This window comes from Pseudorasbora parva, chromosome 9 (genome assembly GCF_024679245.1).
Source record: "Pseudorasbora parva isolate DD20220531a chromosome 9, ASM2467924v1, whole genome shotgun sequence".
NCBI lineage: Eukaryota > Metazoa > Chordata > Actinopteri > Cypriniformes > Gobionidae > Pseudorasbora > Pseudorasbora parva.
The window spans coordinates 35,242,215-35,260,683 of record NC_090180.1 but is presented as its reverse complement, the minus strand read 5'-3'; the positions used below and the strand labels follow the sequence as shown (position 1 = coordinate 35,260,683).

General features: G+C 37.4%; 2 protein-coding genes and 1 long non-coding RNA gene across 5 annotated transcripts; 2 read left to right on the top strand and 1 right to left on the bottom strand.

Annotated features, from left to right (window-relative positions):
- On the top strand, positions 1-2,378 carry zp3f.1 (zona pellucida glycoprotein 3f, tandem duplicate 1). 2 transcript variants are annotated; one of them, XM_067453260.1, is made up of 10 exons: positions 1-139; positions 236-414; positions 635-714; positions 798-889; positions 968-1,148; positions 1,222-1,327; positions 1,407-1,495; positions 1,651-1,742; positions 2,125-2,199; positions 2,278-2,378. In XM_067453260.1, the coding sequence occupies exons 1-9, from the start codon at positions 55-57 to the stop codon at positions 2,166-2,168; spliced, it is 948 nt and encodes a 315-aa protein (XP_067309361.1). In that variant the 5' UTR covers positions 1-54; the 3' UTR covers positions 2,169-2,199; positions 2,278-2,378. The 2 variants fall into 2 exon arrangements, with proteins under 2 accessions (XP_067309361.1, XP_067309362.1); XM_067453261.1 differs by having other exon boundaries at positions 45-139; positions 239-414.
- Positions 2,379-2,628: 250 nt separating this feature from the next.
- LOC137089004 (RING finger protein 212B-like) lies at positions 2,629-18,351 on the top strand. Of its 2 annotated transcripts, XM_067452427.1 has the most exons (13): positions 2,629-2,660; positions 2,831-2,963; positions 3,072-3,124; positions 16,105-16,179; positions 16,363-16,469; positions 16,551-16,611; positions 16,698-16,726; positions 16,820-16,863; positions 16,964-16,988; positions 17,078-17,126; positions 17,247-17,307; positions 17,436-17,466; positions 17,563-18,351. In XM_067452427.1, exons 2-13 carry the CDS (start codon positions 2,864-2,866, stop codon positions 17,636-17,638), a joined length of 711 nt encoding a protein of 236 aa, XP_067308528.1. In that variant the 5' UTR covers positions 2,629-2,660; positions 2,831-2,863; the 3' UTR covers positions 17,639-18,351. The 2 variants fall into 2 exon arrangements, with proteins under 2 accessions (XP_067308528.1, XP_067308527.1); XM_067452426.1 differs by lacking the exon at positions 2,629-2,660 and having other exon boundaries at positions 2,678-2,963.
- On the bottom strand, positions 9,373-15,363 carry LOC137089691 (uncharacterized). The gene is made up of 6 exons (XR_010907759.1): positions 15,231-15,363; positions 14,724-14,863; positions 14,462-14,506; positions 14,312-14,376; positions 14,116-14,225; positions 9,373-9,821 (listed from the first exon to the last, which is right to left on the bottom strand). It is a non-coding gene; the product is annotated as an uncharacterized lncRNA (long non-coding RNA).
- Positions 18,352-18,469: the final 118 nt, after the last annotated feature.

Here is an 18,469-nt window from a genome sequence, read left to right as displayed (position 1 = left end):
TGGCTAGCAATCAAACTGTATAAAGTCTTTCGAGAGTATACTTGTCTTTTAAGTATGCAACTGCATATTGTCAAAATGTTTTCCCTTTTTGTGTTTGTAGTTTATGTATGTCTGGATGTTTTCTTAGTGGCACAAGCAGGTAATATGAGTCTTAGAGCAGATAGAGCATTTTAACAGTAATTGCTGAATTTTGTATACACTTTCTAAAGCCATCTCCAAACTCACCTCTCTTCAGCAGTTACTGTGGACTGCGGCAAAAACTCAATGTCAGTGCGATGGACTGACGCATACTCTCAAGTGGATCCATCCCTTCTCCGCCTGGGAAGCTGCTCTCCAACCCAGGTGTCTGTAAAACCTCAAGGTTCTGAGGCAGTGTTCTATGCTGAATTTGGGGCCTGTGACATTAGGAGGATGGTAAGTTCAGTAAAGAGATTCTATTGGTATTTGTCAGTAGTAAAGGAAAACCGATTCAGTTTGATTTACTTGTGTGTTTGGAATATGACCCACTGGGCTGTTGGCTAATAACTTTGAAACAACATAGTATTTTCTGTAGGAAATTCCCTGAGCCATATTCAAATCTTAAAACCTTTTAAAGTCTCTAATGAGTCTCTTATGAACCTCTTCCCCTTCGTAGGTGACAATCAATGAGCTTGTGTTTGAGACTGAGATCACTTCTAGAACAACTTCTTACCCTGTGTCCTGTAAATATAAAAGGTGACCTTTCTCCATTTTTAATCGGTTTTATTGCTGCTTGAAGACCTATGATCAATGTAGATCAACTGCTGCCTTTTTCTTAGGCCTGAGGACTGGATGCCACCACGGTATGATCCTGTGCTGTTCCATATACATGGCCAGGGAGAGCTGTCCTTTCGTATGGCTCTCATGAAGGGTATGCATGTACTTGTATTTAAACATTCTTGACTGACTTGTCATATATCTTTCTCTTAACTAATTTTTCTAATTATAGATGATTTTAGTGGTGTGGCCACGACTACAACATTCTCACTAGGCTCAACAATCCCAATTGCTGCTTCATTTGACCAGAAGACCCATCAGCCACTAATACTTCTCTTGGATGAATGTGTGGCCTCCACAACACCAGAACTGGGTCCAGATTCTAATATTTACCCACTAATTACCAATAAGGGGTATGTGTAAAGATGAAGCGTGCTCTTTATATATAATACTAAATAACAAATGTTTGTTTGTTTTGTTTTTAAGATGTCTGGTAGACAGCAAAAAGACAAACTCCATGTTTCTGCCAAGAAACCAGATGTCAGAGATCAGGCTAAGTCTTCAAGCTTTCAAGTTTGCCATCGGCGAACAAGCAAGTTTGGGTTTGTCTGTTGTGGGGCTTGTCTGTCTGTGGGGTTTGTCTGATTTTTATATTTTTCCATTTGCCTCAGGTCTACCTGCATTGCAGTCTTCTGGCATGGGACCCAAGAGACCTGGATGGTAGCAAGAAAGTTTGTCATTATGACAGGAAAAGCTCACGGTATGATTTAATGAACTGAATAATGTTCCTAAAAGGTTTTGCAGTGGTACCATCCAAAAAATGTGGGTTCCAAATAACCTTCCATTTGAACAGTTCTTAAAAGCATTTGTTAATATACATAACATTTTCCATTAAGTTCAAATTTGATTTTGCAGGTGGGTGTTGCTTGACGATCCATCCCAGGGTTCTCTCTGCAGCTGCTGTGACACTAACTGTCAAGGAAGAAAGAAAAGAGAAATAACCGCAGGTGAATGCTCCCCATATTTTGCTCAATACAAACCCTGAATAAGTGATCCTTCCATTCAATTATCCATATTCACCATCAGTTAATTTCCAAAATATTAATTGTTTAAAAAATACAACCTATAGTATTCGGCAGGCAATTCAGATGCAGGAATAGAAATGGATTATAATCTCGACTCCACCAGTTTTTTTTTTTTCACCTGCTGGTGAGGTTTTCTGAATATTTTGAAAGCAAAAAAAAAAAATTCTGACTTTTCCCCCAAATGCAATTCAAGCTTTAAAATATTTGCCATTATTTTGCGGTCCCATTTGAGGCGTTTAAAGATTCATTGAGTGTTTATCAATGTGTTTTTACTACTGCAATGAAGTTACTGAATGATTTGCAGGTTCCTCCACTTCTGTGCTTGGGCCTCTTGTTATTGAAAACTGATGACGGGGTCACGCCTCATGGATTTAGCAAGGTTTTTTTTTAATCTTCTATTATCATTATTACTATTTGCTTTCCTATGTAACTTTTCATTTTTGATTTGTTTCCAAAGATGGTTCCTCCAGGCCACTGAAGATGTCCTTTGGGTGGAGCTCTACCTGTGCCTGTTTAACTGTTTGTTTGAGAAAACTATAATAAAGTTGAAGTACTTTATTGCCTGTGTCTTAATGACTGGGACAGAAAAAATAAATGCAAATTAAATAGCTGACTACTGAAAAACGAGTGACATTGCTTCTCCTGCCGTTGTAAACAAGTATTTCAACTGTAGGTTTTCATGCACTCACAATAATAAAAGCAAATCTATTGTACACGTTTTGTAACTTATCCAAACTAGCTGCGAAATGGCGCTCATCTTTTTTTTTTTTTTTTTTTTTTTTTGGCGCCATTCAGTGACGTAACGCCTACGCTCACTCGACGCACGCCAGTTTGAAAAATGTACGTTAACAGTTACTGTCTCTACCAACGAGGGAATTTAGAAACTCCACTCGTATAAAAATAATTCTACAGTGATAACGCATTAGCCAATTTGCTACTACATGAGCAGTATAACATATGACGCTTAGTTACATCGCTTCCGTTAATGCCATTTATCTTTAACGATACAGGTTGTCGGTATTTTATGCAAGTTAAGTGGTGAAATGGACTGGTTTCACTGTAACAGCTGTTTTGTGAGAGGAGGGAAAAAATTCGTCGTGTCCAGCTGTGGCCATATATTTTGTGAGAACTGCGTAAATACAAGTGAGTTCGACATAAACTAATTGCGAGATTTTGTATGTGTGGATATTTGTATCCAGTTATTCTCGAAGATAATGTAAATCACTAAGACAGGTTAATGTGTTTTTAAAGGTCAGTGTCGAGTTTGTCGTGCCAACTGTAACTACCTACACATATCTGATCAGGTGAGTCCAACCCGCAACATATGGCTCACTTAGAGCTCGGCCTGGTGGTTAAACTTGTTTGAAGTGCTTAGTACATTTTGTTAATTCACTAGTTTGGCTTTGAAAGAAAGTGTGACAACCTAAATTTTCAAGTCAACTGAATTTTAATAATGAATTTGGTTGATGTCGATGGTAGTTCTGACTTCTGGACACCATATGTCACAGTAAAGAGCACATTCAGGACTTTTCAGAAATACCCAAATGTTTCACCATGACAAACAGCTGTTTAACAAATGACTGACATTAGTGATCAAATGTTGCACTCTTATGGAAATATAAAAATATTTTTATATTTAATTTGCAAATTGTCATAAATCAACTTCTTTGTCACTAAACAGGGCATTGATTTTTTTTTTATATACATGTCCTCAATTACGGCCGTTTCACACCGCAAGCGTGAGCAGCGCGTATTTTTTTCGGCGCCAATGTTAATCAATGTGTGCATTCGATTCAAACCGGGAGCAGGAGCAGCGCGTGAGCAGCAGTGAAGCTGGGGTTTCGGCGACGAGCCTATTTTTGCTGCGCTGCTGACGCTCCTGACGCTCAATTAAAGTGAAAGCACACTTTTAAAGGACAAAATGTGATTTCACACAAAAACTGCCTAAAATGCACATAAGAAGCACGTGTAGTGTATTTGAACAATAACTGGAGTATGTCAGAGAAGGAAACGAAGAATAAAAAGATTTTAGCAATTTAAACTTGTTTTGATTATTCAGTTTGGGTGAAAGTATGGTTATGATTATAAAAAATAAAGTAAACTAGCCAGAAAATATAAAAAAAACTTTTGTTTAGTATTTATTTAGGTCTGCAGCTGCAGTCACGGTGTAAAGCGAAAGCACACTTTTGATGGACAAAATAAATATCACAAAATAATATCACAAACGCGCTCAAAATGCACACAAGAAGCACATGTGGTGTGTTTTAACAATAACTGGAGTATGTCATTAAAGAAAACGAAGAATAAAAGTAATCTGTAGAAGATTTACACATTTAAACTTGTTTTAATTATTCAGTTTGGGTGAAAGTATTATAAAAAAATAAAGTAAGCTAGCCAGAAAATATAATAAAAATTATTTTAGTTTAGTATGTAATACTCAGACAGCTGTAGCATTGTGGGAGGCTGGGAGCCGTTGCTGTGATGCTGCACCAACATTAATATGTAAATTAGATACATTGTATTGCATAGGACTACCCATTTATGGCCATTTTATCAGCATGTTGCATAAATTAAAATAAAAAAATTAGCATATGTGATAAAAGTTCATTATTTTCCATAATGTAATGATAAAAATGAAACTCATATATTTTAGATTCATTGCACACCAACTGAAATATTTCAGGTCTTTTATTGTTTTAATACTGATGATTTTGGCATCAGCTCATGAAAACCCAAAATTCCTATCTCAAAAATTAGCATATTTCATCTGACCAATAAAAGAAAAGTGTTTTTAATACAAAAAAAAGTCAACCTTCAAATAATTATGTTCAGTTATGCACTCAATACTTGGTCGGGAATCCTTTTGCAGAAATGACTGCTTCAATGCGGCGTGGCATGGAGGCAATCAGCCTGTGGCACTGCTGAGGTGTTATGGAGGCCCAGGATGCTTCGATAGCGGCCTTAAGCTCATCCAGAGTGTTGGGTCTTGTGTCTCTCAACTTTCTCTTCACAATATCCCACAGATTCTCTATGGGGTTCAGGTCAGGAGAGTTGGCAGGCCAATTAAACACAGTAATACCATGGTCAGTTAACCATTTACCAGTGGTTTTGGCACTGTGAGCAGGTGCCAGGTCGTGCTGAAAAACGAAATCTTCTTCTCCATAAAGCTTTTCAGCAGATGGAAGCATGAAGTGCTCCAAAATCTCCTGATAGCTATCTACATTGACCCTGCCCTTGATAAAACACAGTGGACCAACACCAGCAGCTGACATGGCACCCCAGACCATCACTGACTGTGGGTACTTGACACTGGACTTCAGGCATTTTGGCATTTCCTTCTCCCGTCTTCCTCCAGACTCTGGCACCTTGATTTCCAAATGATATGCAAAATTTGCTTTCATCTGAAAAAAGTACTTTGGACCACTGAGCATCAGTCCAGTGCTGCTTCTCTGTAGCCCAAAGTGGCTTGACCTGGGGAATGCGGCACCTGTAGCCCATTTTCTGCACACGCCTGTGCACGGTGGCTCTGGATGTTTCTACTCCAGACTCAGTCCACTGCTTCTGCAGGTCCCCCAAGGTCTGGAATCGGTCCTTCTCCACAATCTTCCTCAGGGTCCGGTCACCTCTTCTTGTTGTGCAGCGTTTTTTGCCACACTTTTCCTTCCCACAGAGGTGCTTTGATACAGCACTCTACCTATTACACAGCACTCTGCACGATACACAGCCTATTCGTTCAGAAATTTCTTTCTGTGTCTTACCCTCTCATTTGAGGGTGTCAGTGATGGCCTTCTGGACAGCAGTCAGGTCAGCAGTCTTACCCATGATTGCGGTTTTGAGTAATGAACCAGGCTGGGAGTTTTTAAAAGCCTCAGGAATCTTTTGCAGGTGTTTAGAGTTAATTAGTTGATTCAGATGATTAGGTTAATAGCTTGTTAAGAGAACCGTTTCATGTATGCACATTTTTTGAGATAGGAATTTTGGGGTTTCATGGGCTGTATGCCAAAATCATCAGTATTAAAACAATAAAAGACCTGAAATATTTCAGTTGGTGTGCAATGAATCTAAAATATCCAGCAGCCATATTACCCTGTAGCTCAAGACTGGTTTCCCACTGAAGCTAAGCAGGGCTGAGCCTGGTCAGTACCTGGATGGGAGACCAACTGAGAAAACCAGGTAGCTGCTGGTAGAGGTGTTAGTGAGGCCAGCAGGGGGTGCTCACCCTGTGGTCTGTGTGGGTCCTAACACCCCAGTATAGTGATGGGAACACTATACTGTCAAAGAGCACTGTCCTTCGGATGAGACGTTAAACCGAGGTCCTGACTCTCTGTGGTCATTAAAAATTCCATGGCACTTCTCGTAAAAGAGTAGGGGTACAACCCCGGTGTCCTGGCCAAATTCCCTCGATTGGCCCTTACCAATCATGGCCTCCTAATAATCCCCATCCACTGAATTGGCTCTATCACCCTCTCTCCTCTCCACCTATCGCTGGTGTGTGAGCGCACTGGCGCCTTTGTACTGTGGCTGCCATCGCATCATTCAAGTGGATGCTGCACACTGGTGGTGGTTGAGGAGAGACCCCTGACATGATTGTGAAGCGCTTTGAGTGTACAGTAATACATATGAAAGCGCTATATAAATGCCTCATTCATTCATTCATTCATTCAAATATATGAAAGTTTAATTTTTATCATTACATTGTGGAAAATAATGAACTTTTATCACATATGCTAATATTTTGAGAAGGACCTGTAATGCTGCGTTTACACTGCACGCGAATGATGCGAATAAATCGTGCTATTCGTGCGAAGTTGGACGCGTGAACATTTTGAATCCATTCGCGCGTGAAATTCGCTTCATTCGCGTCTGACATTAACTACACAACAGACGCGAATTCGCGTCATGGGAGGGGGTTTTGCCAGGCAGCGGCAGTCGGCAGATGGACTAGCCGAGTTAAGGCTGCTCTCACCGGGCTTGATGAGCGCTGAGCTCCGGTGATCGCTTGGGTCTCACACCTCCAAAAACACCAGATCAAATTTTCACATAGGAGCTCTCTTAATAAATAAATCACATATTTGAGCTTTAAACAACTACATTCTCGCCTGAAAAACTTAAAACTACATTTTGTGACACAATAACAGTAGCATTTTTAAATTACTCTGGCCTCTGGGTTTCCCCTATGGGTTTCCCATCCGTCACTTCACCACGTGACAGCAGTAAGCAGGCTCTTCATTGGTTAACGCGGCGCGAATATCCGTCAAAATTCTGATTTTTCAACTTGAGCAATTCGCATGTTTCCCGTGATTCGCGTGAATCACATGTTCAAAACGCTCAATTCGCGTAATCCTTGCCACGTCATTCGTGCGAATCACGCTATTCGCGCCGCAGAATTCCTATTCGCATCTCTGCATTGACTTAACATGTAAATCACTCGCGCGAATCGCGTAATTCATGTGCGGTGTGAACGCAGCATAATTAGCTTGTTTTAAAAATTAAAATCCTAAAACCAAAAAATTGAATAAAAAATACTTTTGTTTTTGCCTATACATGTATTTTCATGTTGTTGTTTTTTTTTTTTTTAAAGAGTCCTGGGGCCTATTGCACAAAACCAAGATAAGGGATTAAGCTGTGATATCTTGGTGATCCTGGCTCAATTTATCCACCAATCTTTTGTTATCGTTCTTGGTGTGAGTGTGCCTTCAGTGTACATTTAAACGACAATGTGTACTACTTTTTGCATCAAGATTACAAGATCACCAAGATATCACAGCTTAATCCCTTATCCTATGCTGCGTTCCACTCCACTTTAAGACACGCACTTGCAAACTTCCCTAAGCAATTCCCCTTGGGGGAATCCCTACCGCCATTTTAAAGTGCGTTCCACTTCGTGAAGTGGACAAGGGAAGTTTATATGGACAGACCCTTGCTCCCTCGATTTTGACCGAGTGAGCGAGTCTACTTCATATGTACACTTCAGGCAGCCTCATATACCACAATGCAGCGCGATTGTGACGTCACCACATATCACGTTTAATTTACCCCACCACAAACAACTATAACTATTTTTAAAACATTTAAAACAACACAAACACATCCATATACATATAGAATGCTGCATTAAACAATTTCGTAAAGGTAAAAAATAAATAATATATCAACTCCATAGTGGATTCCAAGTGATCAAGGGCTTAGGGAGTTCCAGTTCAGTCCATTTGCAAAGTTTCCGCCAGTAGTGGGCACTCATGCAACGTAGGCATGACGCACATCCGAGTGAACGAGACGGAGGGAAGTTTGCGAGTGAAGGGCATGATAAAAACGAACTGGAACGCAGCAATAGTTTTGTGCAATAGGCCCCTGGTGTCCACTGTCGGTACACGATCCGTTCCACCTGCACGATCCGTTCTACGCATGCGCATAATTACGTAGTAGAAAACGTCACGGTTTTCCTACACTATCGGTACAAATGAAACACTTGACGGCAAGGCGGCACAATTTGCGTCATATTTGTGTTACATTTAACAGCAGGTTTATTTTGATGCTTTTAAATGTAACACAAAATAAATAGCAAAGGACGTGAGTCGTTACATGAACGTATGATCAGTTTCCTCCTTACTTTGCGATTCATTGCTGGTAACGTTATAGGCTCAACTTACTAAACTTGCCGTGTTTTGGTCTGAGGTCAGTACGTTAGTATTGTCAAAGACGGTTTGTGCCGTTTTTTAAAATTAATATCTGCTAATAGTTAACCTTTAAATTGAGTAATTTTGTATTAGTATGGGTCTATATATCTATATAATCTAAATGAGGAAAATAATCCCTTCAATGTTGTTTACAGAAGACAAGGGACATAATAGCCTACCGCATCTGGTGATATAGACTAGTTTATGTGAATATTAAACAGCAAAAAAAAAAAAACTATTTATGCTACGAATCCTGAGTGTCCTGACTCCTGTGTGTGTGTGGGTATGAATGGCGCTGACCCGCAGTTTACCTCAAACATAGGCCTACAAAGAATTGCGCTTGACAGTCGTGTTTCCATCTCATACGAGGACATAAACGCATGTCCGTCATCTCCAGAGCCACTCCGAGAGTCACTTCATCTGCGTTTCACCGTTTCATTTGAGAAAAACCACCGTCATATCATAAACACGCAGAAACTAAAAGTTATATTCACGGCAACTCGTCAAAATGAAAGTTCGGTTTTACTTGAGAAATATATCACTGTTGTACTGTAGAGTTACAGAGGTCTCAGTGTAATACAAATACTAACAATATTGCCTACACAACCCAGAATTTGTGGGAAATTTAATAGAAACTAAATTAAAAAGAAAACAATAATAATATTGTTGTTTTATGAATTAATTAAGTAGCTATAACCTACTCTTTACTGGTAAATATTACAGCAAACAAACATCACAGACAATGGCAGACCAATGCAGTTCTTGCATAATGTCAATAATACTTCTATAATGACTTGTGTAAAATTATTTTCAATGTTTGATGTTGACTGCTATGTGTAAATGACTTGAAAGAAGCATTTGTTCACACAGAAGTTTTATTTATGAGTACAAATTCACACACACACACACACACACACACACACACGTCTCTCTCCCTCCGTCTCCCGCACACACACTCTCTCCCTCTCACGCAGAGTGTGGGGTGCACAGTCACCCAGATGCACCCACACTAACAAAATGTATATGGGTGACTGTGCACCCCAACTCCAGCATTTACTCTCAGGTTGAGGGTGTCTTTGCAAATTATCATGAATGTTTCCATGTCCTGGAGGTTTTCAAAAATAAACGTAAAAGGCTCCATGGCATCACAGTTCATCAACTCCAGCTCCCTCCATGCTTTCCTTCGTTCATCATGATCCATGGACATGTATTTTGGTTCTTGCACCTGGCCAGTGAAAAGCCCAACACTGTTCCTCACAATGTATTCTGCCTGGTACATATGTTTCAATGTGAGGGGCAGCTCCTCCACTTCTACTTGTTCCTCCTATGACAAAGTAAAATACCATTAATACAACATAAGATGTTTTGGGTCTTTCAAAAGGGGCCTTAAGACATATTTTCAGCATAAATTAAATAGTTATTATTAGTTATGTTTTTTTATGGTTTTATATTGTATTTTCATTAGGCTATTAATTGCGAACCTTTGTACTGTTTTTATTTGTAAGCCACTTTGGACAAAAGCATCTGCTAGCTCAAATAAACCATAACATGCACAAAGTAAATACAGGTAGGTCTCACAAAATTTGAATATTGTGGAAGTTTCAATAATTCAAATTTACAACGTGAATCTCATACATTATGTAAATTCATTAGACACAATGCGAAATATTTCTATTATGCATGTTCATTTTTATTACTACAGCTTATATCTAAAGAAAAACCCAAATTCAGTATCTCACAAAATTAGAATAGCACATACAACCAAAAATAAACAAAAATTTAATTACAGAAATTAGGACGTTTTCCCTGAACTCTGTCAACACGACTCACTGTCAATTAATCGGCAGCAGTCTGCCTTTATCCAGAAACAGCTCAGATAACGTGACAGTAGTGTATAAAACAGTCACCGACATAATATTTCTTCATCACAGCACAAAATAACAAAATACGTCCATAAGAACCTATTTATTATTTAACGTCCGTAAATTAAAACAGTGGACAGTATATTAGTTCATCATTTGTGTTCTGCATTGGGCTATATGTAAATAATACGAAAATAAAAACTGCATGTAGGAGTGAAGAGGTTTGCTCCAGTCATGTAAACATTTTACTGCGATTAACTCCTTACTCTGATCATTGGAAAAAAGCGCATTATTGGTGTACATTAGGGATGTCAACGATTAATCGATGATCGATAATTGTCGATAAGACATTTGATTTTCATTCAGTGCTTCTGCTTTAGCGCATACAGAGCAATGCATAACAACTATGATTGGGACGATCATATTATATACCAGAAATGAGAACACTATTTTAATAAATGGTTGTAAAGTCATTGGGTTAAGGTGCCGTGTTAAGAGCGTTCCAGGACGAGCGCGTGTACGCGTCTCCCATTCTGAATATGAATATCAGCAACTAGTGTTGGGCGATATGCCTAATTTTCCAATCGTCATATCGTCAGCCTGTGAGATCGCCGATACACGATCTTATCGCGTCGGGGCGGAGCAATCAGTGGCGTAACTTTGTTTTAAAAAGTGGGTGGGACAGTCTCACGAAAATGCATAATAGTATGAGTGTGCAATCTCGTGGAATGTATACGTCAAAATGAGCTTTGGCTTGCAAATGGTAGGCTACGCAGTTTTTCGTGTGCATATGATACACACTTTATGGCATATTATAAGGGGGTAGCATTGCTAATACAGTGTTATATCAGATGTAAAATATGTACAGTAACAATTGCAGAAAAATTTGTATTAGGATGTCCAGAAATCAATTAAATATAGGCCTAGTTCATTTATTGATATAGATCTCGTTTAATTATTGCATCTAACACAATATAGTGTTAGTGTCCAGATTTTTCACGTGAATAAAGGCATAGATTTGCACACTTTTAATCCTCGTATTTTTTCTCTCATTAAAACCGAATATCATCAGTGATTGTACATCAAGAACAGGGGCAGTTTTTGCGCATTTTGTTTCGTGATTTTACCGGAACGAATAAAAAAGTTAGATTAAAGTGCTCTGCACATGCACGAGCCACGAGAGAAATCTGCACCACTGAAAACAGCGGCAACGAGCGCCAGATCGCCTCTTATTTAACAAACAAAATGATGCTCTTCTAGTTAACCAGATGTGTTGTGTTCGTATTAGTTAGGTATGCTGCGTTTGCAGTCCGCAACTGATCCGCTGTTGCATAGGCTACCACAAACACAGCATTGATTCATTATTTTTTATTTAAAATCCAAAAGTTTTTACTGAACATGGCTCGTCAGAATTGCAATTCTCTTTGTTTAGTCTTCTAAGTCAGGTTAATAGGGTATTAAATGAATTGAATAAAATGCTGTTTATGTATACTAGTATACATAAACAGCATTTTATTCAATTCATTTATTCATATTTAGATTTAGCTCACACAAGTGGCAAAACATTTAAACATAGGTTATAGCCTAAATCACAAACATTTTAAATTAGAAACTTACAATAGGCTATTCAAAAACAGCCGACTCTCGTCTTTTCTTTCGTTTTTAAACCTCTTAAAGGAAATCCTGCAGTGTCGTTTCCTTGCTTAACTTGAAAAAAAAGCCACGTGTTGACTTTGAAACAGTGAAAATTGAAAATAGTATATTTAAAATTATATGCATGTGTGGTTACTAGATTTTTGCGTCAGAACATGTTTATTTTAATGCGAACAATGTTCTGTAGCTTTAATGCAGCAGCGCAGCAAAGAATAGACTCGGTACGAAAACGGCACTGCTGCAGACGCAACGCTCCTGGAACGGACTGGCGGACAGCATCAAGCTGTCATCCGTTAACATGGGTACGGAAAAAAAAATACGCACCGCACACGCACTGCAGACGGAGTATGTGTGAAACGGGCTCCATCGGAACGCGTGTTCAGTGCAGCGGGCAACATACTCCCCACCGCAACCTACTCAAACCCGAGAGAGTAAACCAGCTGGTTTTCTTTATACAAAACATTTTTGGGAATAGATACCTGAATTGCATAACAATAATTGTTGTCTTAATTGTTTCTGGCCTTGTGTTTGTTTTAGCAATAAGTTCATTCGAGTAGCTTACATTTGAGGTGATTTAATTGTTTTGCCGTTTTATTTGAGTTCTTTCATTGTGTTATTTATTTATTAAAGCCTATTTCGTTATTTATGATTTTTACCGCCAACCTGCAGTCGCAGCCTGTCTATTTTGATGGACTATTTATTTCTGTAGCCCATACAGCGGGCAAGGGCTAAAACACATATTATTAGAAAATACATTGCCTGCTGACATTTAAGTATTTCACTGCACGAAATCTTAGCTTAACGGCCAGTGCAATATTTTTTGTTCATTGTTGTTCCGTCGTTAAGTCGTTTGAAATAAAGCTGCTTTTACTTTTTGACTGATTGTTCTGTTCAAATTTATAGGCTATAGCCTATAATTAAAATATAGCAATTTGTTATTGTATTATTATAAGTATAAAATAACTGTACATTTATGGAAGAAAAAAAATGCTTTAGCCTGATGATGATGATGCCGTTTTCGCCATGGCTTATGTGGATTTGTGAATATAGGGCTAGGTTGATCACCTTTCAATTAAAATCTGAAATTACTTATTTTTTTAGTCTTTAAAAAAAACATTTTTTCACTGAAGAGTAACTCATTTTTACATTTTAAAAGCGTGTGGTGTTGCACTCGTAGTAGCCTATATATGCGGCACATAGCCTGTGAGTGCAACACCACGCGCTTTGATGTTGATGTGAATAGTAAGGCTAAGCAGAATAAGTACAATTAATGTAATGATGATAATAATAATAACTATGATCATAATATTTTCATTTAATAATGATTTTAAAGAAAATTATATTCATGGGGAGTGAGCCAAATATCGCCTTGAAATCGCCAACAGCTTCAGCTTTCGGCGATCTCTCTGCCTATCGTCGATACACGATACTATCGTCTATCGGCACAACACTATTAGCAACTCAATTCAAGTTCACTTGTGCATTCGCAAAATTTTGTGCAAATATAATTTGTAATATTTTGTTTTTAATAAAGTTTTAAACTTCATATAAATCTGATTAATCTCATATAGGAAGCTTTTTGTTGAGTTAAATAATGCGCTAACAAAGAGATTCAGTGTAACTTACCGGTGTTAATTCAGCGCATCCGCTTCAGCTCGCGCAGTTCAAACAGCAACGCACGACTAATAATAACTATGATTGGGACTGTCACATTACATAACATTAATGAAAACAATATTTTAATAAATCGTTTTGAATTAATTGGGTTGAGGTGACGCTTCAGCACGTTGTTCTTGGAAGTGCGTCCACACATTCTGAATAACAGATCTGAGGTGGGGTTCGTGTTGTATTACAGGTTATATTTGGTTATTAAATAAGTCATTTAATTAAATTATAAATCCATTTGACTGTTTGTTACGATCTTCTATTTTTGCATATATATCACATGATGTAGCATGTTGTATACATCTATATAATGTATCCGTTTCAAGTTTTACATTTAATTCAGTAATTCACACACTTTTCCAAAATATTCAAATTTTTGGAGACCTACCTATATAGAATGCATACGTGGAAATGGTTGTCTGGTTAGTTTGGCCATACCTTGACTATTTGGGGTCGATAAAGCCTGTAAATAGGTGGTAGGGTGCCTGCCATCAGTTGTTCTGCCTCCTGTCCAGAAGGCAAAGCGCTGCCCTAAGTTCTGCCCATGCCTATTTAAAAGTATGGTACTGTTAATGCAGCACAATTGTAAAGCAGACATTGCAAGCAATGTTTTAGTGCTTGAAATGGCTCCTACCTTGCGATCGAGAATTTCTCCAGGATCTGGAGACACCACCACTTCCGAATAGATGGTATGTCAGTCTGTAATATACATGTAATATTGGAGTCTTGCATTGTTTGTTTTTTAACATTCTTGGATACATACATTACATGAACTACAACTTACATCCAAAAAGTGAATCATGGCACCAGTACAGATGCAGAGGGCATACTGTTAAAGAGAAAAATAATGACTTTCTGTGATAGACAAACAATGTTTTTACAAAATGAATGCACTTTTTGTAACACATCACTTGAAGATATTAAACATTTATTTTTTGTATTGCCCTTTTTCTATTTCATTTTGGACTGACTTTAAAATAGATATTCCAAAAATTACTATTCTGCCCATTACTCCTAGCTGCTGCTACCCGTCTCCACTCACTTACCTCTTATAGCAAAATTTTTAGCCATGCGTGAGACCTTCTTCTTCTTCAACACCGCATCCACTAGCCCGTAAACCAAATATCGCTGAACGGCATCGTAAAGGGCAAACTTCTCTGTTTTTCCTCTGAACTCCATTTTCATTCTATAAGAAAAAATATTTTTTTCTGTCAGAAACCCTTCTCTGACACCAAATCCTGTCAGAAAATATTACATGCTACTGTCCTTCCTTCACAACTTTATAAAAATCATGTATGCAATTTGAAATAAGGTGAACAAGTACTTTAAAAAAAACAAATTTCTGTCAGAAACCCTTCTCTGACACCAAATCCTGTCAGAAATTATTACATGCTACTGTCATTCCTTCACAACTTTATAAAATCATGTAATCAATGTAACCTCTGTTGTCAGTGTCATCTAGGCCTTATCACTTTATTTTTATTAGATTTCTTTTTTAGTCGTGAAGTTAGTTATAATATTTAAACAGTTTGTGCAAAAATAAAGTTACTCACCTCTGCTTGTTGTTGCTGAGTGGATGATTTGCGTAAGAAGGGGGGCAGTGGTATTAAACTTGACAGCAGTCCAATCAGCCAATCAGAAGATATCTCCAAGGCACATGATGACAAGATGGTAACCTCTGGCCAATGATTTTCAATGATTTGACCCCAAACCCTCCCACCGAGCTCATACTCATACATGCTCCACTCGCCCATAGTCATACTTTGTAATTAACAACAATAATAATAAACATTTAAAAACAAAATCGCCCATAGTTTGCAGCCAGACGCTTCTCTTTTCTTTTGCTGTGAGTGAATGAAAGTCTCGTGGCATAAATATGCGCATGCGTGGAACAGATCGTGCAGTGTCGTAAATCGTTGCAAAACAGTATTTTCATTTGCGCATGCGCATTTTCTAAAGAGTCTACTACGCATGCGTAGAACGGATCGTGCAGGTGGAACGGATCGTGTACCGACATCCACTACAGTGGACATAGCATAACATATGATTTAAATATAATTTTTCCATTTGTTTCTTATGCTCTAAAACAATGTAAAAAAAACAACAACAAAAAAACACACATTACAAAAAAAAAAGTACTAAATAAAAAAAAAAACTTTTCATGGGACATATAAGGTGGCCTACATGCTAAGAAGTTTGTTTTTTTTGTATGAAAAACTGCAGAAAAGCAGGTGGAGTTGTCTGAAAGACCTTAGAATAAAAATATAAACCTATAGTGCATAACAAAGTCTTAATATTTATTATTGTTTGTCATTATATGGTTTAAAGGATTATTAATAGTTTGAGAAAAGGATTAAATAACTTGTCTATGCAAACAATATTTATCACCCATTCCTGTTTCTTACATGTTCTTTTCATTTTGTGAAGATGAAGCCTCAGGAAAAGATGTTTTTCAAAGATCCAGTAAAACTCATTCAGACTCGAATGGAACATATTGAGCAGGTCTGTCATTTTCAGCTTATTAAATACATTTAATTTGTCCCAATTCATAAGCACATGCATTTGTAAGGCTAAAACCCCCAAACATTTGCTGTGAACTCTGGTACACAAAATGATCATGTCACAGTGATATCAAGCCCTAAGCAAACACGATTCTGCTATTTATAAATTAAGATGTTTGTTCAGATTGCCATTTTTCAGAAGAAGCAGAAGGAGCGAGTCATTGCTTTCTTAAGAGCAAGGTCTGCGGAACTGGAACGAAAGCTGAAAGAAGTCCGAGATCAGTGCTACAGGTGGTAATTTGAGGCTTAGATCTGAGATATATTCAGTGGCATTTAATATTGGACTGTTAAGTTACTTGTGCTTTGTTTAAGGCAAGTCTCTGAGCTGAAACAAGAGAACGAAGAACTGAAGAAGCCGCTTTCTCAGAGGAGGGTGAGAGTTTCTTATTACATGTCCCTCACTTGCCTTCTAACTTCTGTTTTCTTCATATGTGATCATGTTTTCTACCCTCCACACAGACATCTCCGGGAATGTTTCCGATTAATGGGTAAATACAGATAATTGTCTATGTGCATTGATGTGTGTCAATATATAATATAATACAATATAATATAAAAAAATATATTCTCTTAATATATAGAGGAACTCCAAGAATGATTCTTCCTGTGGCTGTCACTTCACCAGGTAGCAAGTTTTGTTTAAGACAGAAACCTCACGTCATATAAACAATATAAAGCTCTTTATATGTCTTCTTATTACATTTCATTTCCTGTTACATTTCCAGTCACACCTCGCTCTAGAGCTGTCAGGTAGATTACATTCTATAATCTCAATTATTTTATACAATAGATTTGCCTTCCCTCAAATAATAAAAATCCATTTCTGATTGTCATGCAAGTTCGGGGGACACTTTGGAGAGGTTTAGACATTCTAGACTTGGAATGACAGTGAGTTAGCTGCTCTACTATATTCTAGTTTATCGTTTATTTATTTTTAATATAGTCAGTTGTCAGGATTAGCAAAATAAGCAATCCTTGTGTGACTCTTTTACGTCTCATTTGTTCTAGACACCCCCAGGGTCATCCATCTCTATGTCAAGCGTGAATTCAGTACATGAACATAGTTTCAGTAAGTGATAATAATCATATCTGTCAGATATCATTATTTGAGTTGATAAAGTATCCATGGTGTCATTCAAGGTGGACATTCTACTGTTTAGACTAATTTTATGCTTATGTTCTCTTTTTATCTTTAAGGGACACCCAGCTCAGTTAACACTCCCACAAGGTAACGTTTTATGCATTTACCAAAACAGTTCTAATGCCGCAAATTGAATGCTTTCAATAAATTGCACTGTCCATCTTCCCTGCTTATAATTTTTAGGTCCCAACATACAACCCCAAACAACTTTCAGTTCCAGCTTCTGGCTAGACCTCCACTCCAGTCTCCACGCCCATAATCAATAATCAATTGTAGCTAATAGAATTAGAAAGCTACTTTATCACTAATGCACCTACATCACCCAATGATATAATTTGCGTCATATGAGTAGATATAATTACATTGGCATTATTTTATTTGAAAAATAATTTTAAGTTTAATAAAGTTGACAAATAAAAGCAATATAAATAAAAAATATATATATGCTTTTTTATTTACTTTGGCACCTCAGTTTGACAATTTTTCTCATTTTTTAAATGAGGTTATTACTGGAATTGAAATGATACATATAGACAAAATGGAACTTGCTTTCATTTTCCTATAGAAATGTAATTGCAATTAAAAGAAAACCATTCAATGTGAAAATCAAAATTATCCCAACACATCAAGATTTTTGTAAACTTGGCTAAATGAATCAATGTAATGAAGTGCATTTTCCCCAGTGTATTATAACAGAAAGCAAATCAAACAAAAGCTACATTACAAATCTAACGAGAAATAGAAATATCTCCTAAGAACTCTCCAGCAATATTGATTTATTGTATAATTATAAATAATGCAATTAGCTGTATTGTGGTTCCTTTTTATAGATGGATTTTGATAACAAAACTTGGTTCTACAAATGTACATTTTATCATTCAGAAAGATTTGAGTTTCTAGCACACAACCAACATTTGTATTTGTGTGTTTGCGTCTGTGTGTATTTTCCTGATCTGATTTAAACCTTAGTTTAATAATAAATAGTTCTACTTTATATTTGCAGTTCAAGCCATTTCATAAGCCATTTGCGTAGCTCAAATGTGGCATAATTGCTACAATTGATGAGACGTGTTTTATTATGTTAAGAGGA

What these genes read in the sequence shown, in the direction of transcription:
- zp3f.1 (XM_067453260.1), top strand. Translation starts at nt 55, where the DNA reads ATGCAACTGCATATTGTCAAAATGTTTTCCCTTTTTGTGTTTGTAGTT. An exon ending in CCTGTGACATTAGGAGGATG is followed by an intron (nt 415 to 634) that starts GTAAGTTCAGTA and finishes TCCCCTTCGTAG; the next exon opens with GTGACAATCAATGAGCTTGT. An exon ending in CCACTAATTACCAATAAGGG is followed by an intron (nt 1,149 to 1,221) that starts GTATGTGTAAAG and finishes TTTGTTTTTAAG; the next exon opens with ATGTCTGGTAGACAGCAAAA.
- LOC137089004 (XM_067452427.1), top strand. Translation starts at nt 2,864, where the DNA reads ATGGACTGGTTTCACTGTAACAGCTGTTTTGTGAGAGGAGGGAAAAAA. An exon ending in GTCCGAGATCAGTGCTACAG is followed by an intron (nt 16,470 to 16,550) that starts GTGGTAATTTGA and finishes GCTTTGTTTAAG; the next exon opens with GCAAGTCTCTGAGCTGAAAC. An exon ending in TGTGGCTGTCACTTCACCAG is followed by an intron (nt 16,864 to 16,963) that starts GTAGCAAGTTTT and finishes TTACATTTCCAG; the next exon opens with TCACACCTCGCTCTAGAGCT.